This window comes from Onychostruthus taczanowskii, unplaced genomic scaffold, assembly GCF_017590055.1.
Source record: "Onychostruthus taczanowskii isolate IOZ18803 unplaced genomic scaffold, ASM1759005v1 scaffold19, whole genome shotgun sequence".
Taxonomy (NCBI): domain Eukaryota; kingdom Metazoa; phylum Chordata; class Aves; order Passeriformes; family Passeridae; genus Onychostruthus; species Onychostruthus taczanowskii.
In genome coordinates this window covers 3778671-3785960 of record NW_024499128.1, presented here as the reverse complement: position 1 = coordinate 3785960, position 7290 = coordinate 3778671, and the positions used below count along the sequence as shown (strand labels likewise).

The 7290-nt window shown below is 47.4% G+C and overlaps 1 protein-coding gene across 1 annotated transcript; it reads left to right on the top strand.

The window, feature by feature from the left end:
- Positions 1 to 3994: 3994 nt before the first annotated feature.
- SOCS1 (suppressor of cytokine signaling 1) lies at positions 3995 to 7062 on the top strand. Its single transcript, XM_041401991.1, has 2 exons — positions 3995 to 4181; positions 6078 to 7062. The coding sequence occupies exon 2, from the start codon at positions 6153 to 6155 to the stop codon at positions 6774 to 6776; it is 624 nt and encodes a 207-aa protein (XP_041257925.1). The 5' UTR covers positions 3995 to 4181; positions 6078 to 6152; the 3' UTR covers positions 6777 to 7062.
- The last annotated feature ends 228 nt before the right edge of the window (positions 7063 to 7290 follow it).

Here is a 7290-nt window from a genome sequence, read left to right as displayed (position 1 = left end):
GTGGGTGACAGGTTCATGCTTGGCTCAGTGCTGCTGGTTTCACTGCATCTGAAAGCAGACTCACAGACAGTGTGGTGTCTAATTTACTTGTAAAATCAGAGAATTCCGATTTCAAGGGTTTCGTTTAAATGAAAATTCAGATTCTGGAGAAGAAAACAAAACCCACTAAAACAGGAAGGATGGTATTGTGGTTAAGTTTCTAGTATAGGGCTGTGAAGACCTGAATTATGTTCCATTCCTAGCCCTTCTGCAGATTATCTCACTCTCTGACTTCAAGAAAATCACTGAATCTCTTGGTGCTACAATTCCCCTTTTCTAAAGATGATGCTGGTGATTTGATCAGTGTAGATACTGAGCACATTCATGTAACTGCTATCATGTACAGTATCAGCACAAGAGAGGCTCTAACCTCAAAAGACAAATAGTCAAATATAACTCTATTTACTGAACCAAACTCTAAACAATATGCTGTCCCACAGACACATTGGCCTGTCCATTAATCCAGATGCATAACAGAATCAGTGTCTGCTTCTATTCTCAAAAGCTAGGAAAAAGCTAAAATGGGGAGTGCCTGCTGATTTCCTAAGCCTTTCAGGTTTTCTGATTTTTTTTTTTTTCCTGGAGGACTGTCTCTGCAGTGGGGATGAATTCAGCAGGGTGTGGAATGCCCCATAATGGAATCTATACTGGCGAATACCACACATGGTATCACAACCTCATCCCTCCTGGTGGTTTCAGAGGGTGAGGAAAGGTTTGGAGCACAAATAGAGGAAGCTCTGCCTGCATTATTCTGCTGTTAGTTGGGCTAAGTTTGGAACACTAATGAACAGGCAAATGTCTCACATATCCCCAACAGAAACAGTACTCTCTCACCTTCAAAACTATCTTCAAAACCATGTTTTTTCTCCTGCTGCCTCCTGGCAGACCTTACCTGGCATCCTTATTCCCAGTGCTTTCTAAACAGATTCCCTGTCACCTTTGTCCTGTTTCTAGCCAGTAAGCCATGCTCCTGCTGCACAAATGCCCAGCAATTCCTCTGAATTTTCTGTCATTTTTCAAAACAATGTTTACAAAATAGGGCTAAGGACTTTCATTTTTAACAAAGGCTGAGTTTGTTCTTTATCCTAACTTTTGGAGGTTTACTGATACAAACCTTTAGAGCAAAAGCATTTGCTTTCCTGCTCTAGAAACAAGGGAGAAAGGAAGATGGGGTAACGTCTCCCAATAATTTTCTCTCCAGATTTTTCTTTTCTTTCCTGAGACCATCAGTAGGGAAGGAAACACAATTTGTTTCTCCACATGGAGAAAAATAGGCATTTCACATGGAAGGCTTTATTTACCAAATAGACTCTAAGTCTAATTCACCTTGCAAAAAGCAGCAAGTGCTCCTTAAGCTGCCAGAGCACAGCTCAGAATCACCTGGCCTGGCAGCAGTGTTTTCAGTCCTTTATCTAGAGATGCTTCCCCGTGTGCTCTGGCCAGCAGCTCTGCCCCGTTCCCCTTTGTGCGCTGCCCTCTGCTGGGTACAGTGACAGCACCCTGTGGCATCCTGCCGGCACGGAGCTCCTCCAGGCACACACTGCCGGGGGCTACGGCGAGGGAGAGGATGCAGGAGAGGAAACGGAAGGATGGAAGGGAGAGTTACAAAACCAAAACATGAGTGGGTAAAACTGAAGATTTCCCAAGAAAGCTCAACTTGTGGGACCCTCACATCTAAACCTTCAACTCCTGTCACAGAAACTTTACTCACTGTGCAAATCTCCTTCACACACCACAGCTGAAGCCCATTTCTCCTGGGCAAGTCTTTCTAAGGCACTTCATGGAGCACCCTGGACCACTCTCACTGTGCTTCACGTAGGGATGGTGTCAAACTCCATAAGCAGCAGCCTGACACGCTTGGCTTCTGGTGTCCAAGCTGGCAGGTTCACTCCATCTCTCTCCTCTGCAACTGGGAGTTCACCTACCCAGTCGAGCCTTGCCAAGCTCTGAAGCTTTGCAGCTGAATATTATTACCACATTCCTGCTCAATGAACACAAGTTACTGGATGGACACTTTGTCAGCGGCACTAGACAGTCCATGCCAGACAGACTGCAAGAGCACCTGCAGGATCTTTCTTTCCCCTGTGATCTTACAAAATTAAAAATTATATGAGAGTGAAACAGCTTTCCTGGCACATCTACAGCAACCTTCAGCCAACTCTGTCTCATGTGAGAAACACGCACCCCACTGTGCTGCATTACAGCCATGAAGTGCTCTGCCCTTAAAAGCCACAGACGGCAGGACAAGGCTGCAGCAGCAGGGAGGGAGCTCGCTGGGCGCCCCGGGGGCTGGGGGAGGAGTTAAGAGGATCTGAGCTGTACTTTTGGTTCTGATTTACCTTATCTTGACAGAGTTGAGCACTTCAAAACCCTTTTCTTTGAAGAGTGTGGGGGAGGAAGGGGACTTTGTCTTGCCTAAGTAGACTTTAAGCTGTTAAGGGCAAGGCCTGGCTGTACTACCTATGTGAACACCAACAGTGCCATATCCAAACCAGCTGTGGAATCTGCTCCTGCATGGAGCACGCTATGCCAAAGAGTGCCAATATTGCATGTTTAAATACTAAGGGAAGTTTCAGTTCCACCAGTCCTTCATGCATTTGCTTTACACAAATGAGCTTCCCTCAGCAGCTTATGCCAAACCTTGACTAAAGCTCTGTTGCTCAAAACTTGAGAGAAGAGTCTGAGCATAAAGTGAATCTCTGTGCAAGGTCTTAAAATTAATGGCATACTGCTTCTCTGAATTCATGACAATTATTCTCTTGCATGACAGAACATAAGCAGTAAATTTTGGTGGCTAAAACATCATCAAAAATTTCAAGATTCACCCATTGTACACTGGCTGCACATCACTATAAGGTGCTGTATTGCCATCAGGTTAAGTCAGTCTGTGATCACACTGGATTTTGAAAATAATATTTAGTCTCAAAGCAAGAAATACATTCCCTCAACTTCATCCCAAAGGATAACTGACAAGGCATTGCCAGCCCCTCTCCCCTTAATCACTTGACAGAGAAAATTCCTTTGCATTGTTACAAAACATCTTGTTAACTACAGGGAAACTTCTTGGCCTTTAAAACGTGGTGGTTATTTAAGAAACATCCTATTTGGAAGAAAGCACACTTTACTGGGCCTGCTTAAGGAGCACATAAGACACTGGTGTGGTATTTGAGGTTTCAAATCTCCTTCTGGGTGAGCAGGAGAGCATTCCTGCACTGGCTGCTGGCAAGGTTATAAATACAGCTGGGATTTGAACAGCTACTTTTAATTCTGATTACTCTGGAGAAAACCCCAGGGAAATTCTGCTTTAAGAACTCAAACCCCAGTGTAGCATCTTTACAGTCTTCTCAGTGGAAGGACCATATGCTTCTCTGAATGTTTTTGCACTTTGAGATTATTAGTCTAATATTTTGTCCTTTCTTTAACATTTAAGTTATACATTAAGTCCTCTTACCTCTTCTGTCCATGCTGACCTGTTACCTCTGAGGAGAGCAGCTATTTTCAGTTAAACCTCCCTGCAGTGGTTGCTTGCTTGCTGTTCTTGCCATTTCCCCCCACGTTTTGAGACAGCTGACATCAGAGCCTCATCCATCACCTACCTCTAGTGTCCCCTGGCCTCCCTGGGGCCTCAGAGCGATTCCATGCTCGGATTTCCCCCGCAGCACCTCTCGACCCTGCCCGCGGGCACCGCCTGCTCCTACGGGGCTGTTCGGAAAAAAAAAGAAAAATAAAAAGGCAAAAAAAAAAGGAGTAAACCCAGGCGTAGTGGGATAGAACAAGAGAGGTTGAAGAGCATCCCCAGCGGCGGGGCAGGGAACCCGCTGGGCGTTCTCCGGAGGCGGTGCTCAGGGCCACCCAGTCTGAGGAAAGCGAAAGTGAACGTAAGCCACATGTTTTCCGAGAAGGCGGGGAGGAGCCGACCCGAGCGTTAAATAAAAAGCCGGGGCGATGCGCCGCCACAGAGCGCTGGAGGTGCCGCTCGCCCGCCCGCCCCGCGGCAGCCCCGGCTCGCCGCGGCGCCAGGCAGGGCCCCCGCCGGAGGATGCTCGGCCGGCCCCCGGGGCCAGGACCTGGACTAGCAGCAGGACTGGGACGGGCAGCATGTGCTGCGCTCCGGGGACGGCCCCCACCCGCGGCACCCCGAGGTAAGGGAGGGTGTCTGCTCAGGGAGTCCGCGCCAACAGCGACGTGCACCGAGAGGGCTCGGGCGCCGCAGCCCCATGAGCTCTAGATTTTCGGAGGAGTCCTGCCAGATGTGCCAAGAGCGTGGTGGCTTCGGGAGTGTTTGCCCTTTTAATTTTTTTTTTTTAATACATTTTTTTTCCTCCCTTTTTGGCTCAGTGTCTGTGCTCAGACAGACCTGTTGTGCCTGGTGTAAAATAGTGGGACAAGCACTGAAGGGAACACGCAGCGGGGTTTGCAGGGCCCCGCGCAGGCGGCGGGAGCCGGGGCAGCCCCGGGCCCGCAGTGCCCTCACGGCCGCCGGGACCCGCCGGGCCGGGCCGGGCCCCGGACCCCGCAGAAGTCTCCGCTCCGCCGCAGTCGTGGCGCCCTTGTCCCAGATCCCTGCCCTGGCTTTCGGACTCCGAAGACTGGCGTGTCTCCTGTTTGCTCTGTGCGCTTTGGAAAAGCACTGCTAACTCTCGCTTGGCTCTCTACGGCTTCTGCTAGGGAGCCCTTTGATTTTTAGATCGCGGGCTTAATGCTTATTTCCCCCCAGGGTGTCCTGAAACTGAATTTTTAACTTTAAATACTGAGTGATAATCCTGGCTCAGTAACTGGAAAAACTGGCATCAGTTTCCGTCTGCTTCGCAAAGCAAGCCGAATGCTACTTTCAGCCTGTTACTAGCAGCTTAAGGATTTTATAACCGTTGTAGGTGCTTGAGGAAGTAATACGACCTAAATGAAACTAAACATCAAGTTGTTAAATTAGCACAGACAGGAATCCAGCGGCATGCTTTCTTAGAAATTCTCATTAGCATGTTAACCTGAACTGTGAGACGGGTGAGGGATTCATTTCTGAGAATCCTTCAAGGTTTCTCAACAAGCTGCTGTGCAGATCTATATCTGACTATAGGGATAAATCCTAAAATCTATGCTTGCCAGTAAGGTCAAGGCAGCCAGCGGAGATGTATTGAACCACACTGTCAGAGGCAGACATTTCAGGCCAAACTCATTCCTGGTGCAGCCCTACTAATTCCTTTGAAGTAACACGAGGGATGAATTTAGTCCCTCATGTTGAAAGATATATCAATAGGAAGCAATTTAGATTGGGCCACTTAAAGTGCATGTGATACAAAAAAGAGAGAGAGACTGCAGAGTAATGCTTTAAGGGTTCACAGAGGTTGATTTGTATAAGCTAGTAGGTTGTAGCATTGCTGTCCCAAGGGAAACTTGGGAGAATGGAAATAGCCTTTTATGGCTGAACCGTAGGTTAACAGGAGAGAGGAAAGAAGTTTTAGGATTACTGTGTAAAGTGACCTTGTTACAGGCTGCCCCTCCAAGTCATACACTTCAGTCATACTATAGAACCTCACCTCACCTCACTCTCTTCCCCAATTATCTGGGTACATAGCCTTCATCCACTTTCTCTTTCACAGAATGCATGCACCAAATAACAACATTGTGTGCTGAGTTCTGACATTGTAGTTGGGAAGGCAGAAAAAATGGTAATTCAGTTGATTTGTTGATTTGTTCTTTAAAAACTTGAGAATGGGAGAGGGTGTCCATGAGATGACTTCTCATTGAGAAGTCATTTGAGTTGCTAGGCCCTGAAAGGGCTCATAGCAGGGAAGCTTATTATCTTCTGTAGCTGTTAATGATCCTTGCTAAATATTTTTGGAACGTTGAAGTTTGCCATAGTGATAGGCTTCTAATCTTGTCCAAAAGAGAGCAGTTGCTTGCCTGGTGTAAATTGGGAAATGAATACTTTATTATTTGATAATGGGTGGGAGGTGTATCAATGGAAGAGTTGGTCATTCAGCGGTTGCCGTCTGTCCCTGGAGATCGATCTCACACTGTGTCTCTCCTTGGCATTTCAGAGTAGCTGCTGGAAGGCCGCCCTGCCGTAGCCGCTGACGCTATGGAAGACCGCATCCGCTGCTCTCGGCTGTAGGATGGTAGCGCACAGCAAGGTGTCAGCAGATAATGCACTTGGAGCAGACCCAAGACGGCTTCTTGACCCTCCGGCACGGGATTGCTCACAGGCACGAGGCTTCCAGGGCCCCGGCCGGCCCGGCACTGTGCAGGCACAGGGCAACACACACTTCCGAACCTTTCGCTCCCAAGCCGATTTCAGTAGCATCACTCGAGCCAGCAGCCTGCTGGATGCCTGTGGCTTCTACTGGGGGCCTCTGACTGTCAGTGCTGCCCACGAGAAGCTGAAGTCTGAGCCCGAGGGCACCTTCCTCATCAGGGACAGCACACAAAAGAATTGCTTCTTTGCCATCAGTGTTAAGACTGCAACTGGGCCCACCAGTATCCGGATTAACTTTCAGACTGGGCGTTTCAGCCTGGATGGCAGCAAAGAGACTTTTGACTGTCTTTTCAAGCTGCTGGAACATTACCTAAGCTCCCCGAGGAAGGTACTGGTTACCCCGCTCCGCAAGGTCCGGGTGCAGCCACTGCAGGAGCTCTGCCGCAAAAGCATCGTGAAGACTTTTGGAAGAGACAACTTAAATCAGATCCCACTCAATCCTGTTTTAAAGGACTACCTGAAATCCTTCCCATTTCAGATATAAGTGCAGCATTAACTGTATAGGGACACATTAGATATGTGTAACAAAATCCATCTTCCTGGATTTTTAATTATGTTTGACAGTGAGCAAACTTATTTTTGTAGCAGTTTACCGTATTTTGTGATGGAACCTGAACACTTGACTTCTTATGTTTACAAAAACTGTTTGCACAAAGCTGGGGTTTTAAAACCCTGGCATAATTTTTCTGCCAAGCAGAATATTTTACTATTTTATAATATTTTTAATGATATTAACATAATAAACTTTATTGTCACAGTTTTTAAAAAAATAGCATCTCTGGTTTTAGTTTTAAAGGCTCTGGCACCTATCCTGCTGACAGATTAACTACTTAAGTGAGTGTGTAAGTACAGACAGGTCTCCACATGGTCCTGCTTCTAGCAAATTAGTCTGTCTTAGTGCTGGTCCAGCAGGCAGAGGATTCCTGCGTGCAACAGCCTACAACAAAAAAGGACAAGCAAGTAGAAAATATACTCAGGGTGAATCTGCCCAGGAGTCC

Bases quoted from the DNA above. Each gene is read 5' to 3' on its own strand.
- SOCS1 (XM_041401991.1), top strand. From the start codon at position 6,153: ATGGTAGCGCACAGCAAGGTGTCAGCAGATAATGCACTTGGAGCAGAC.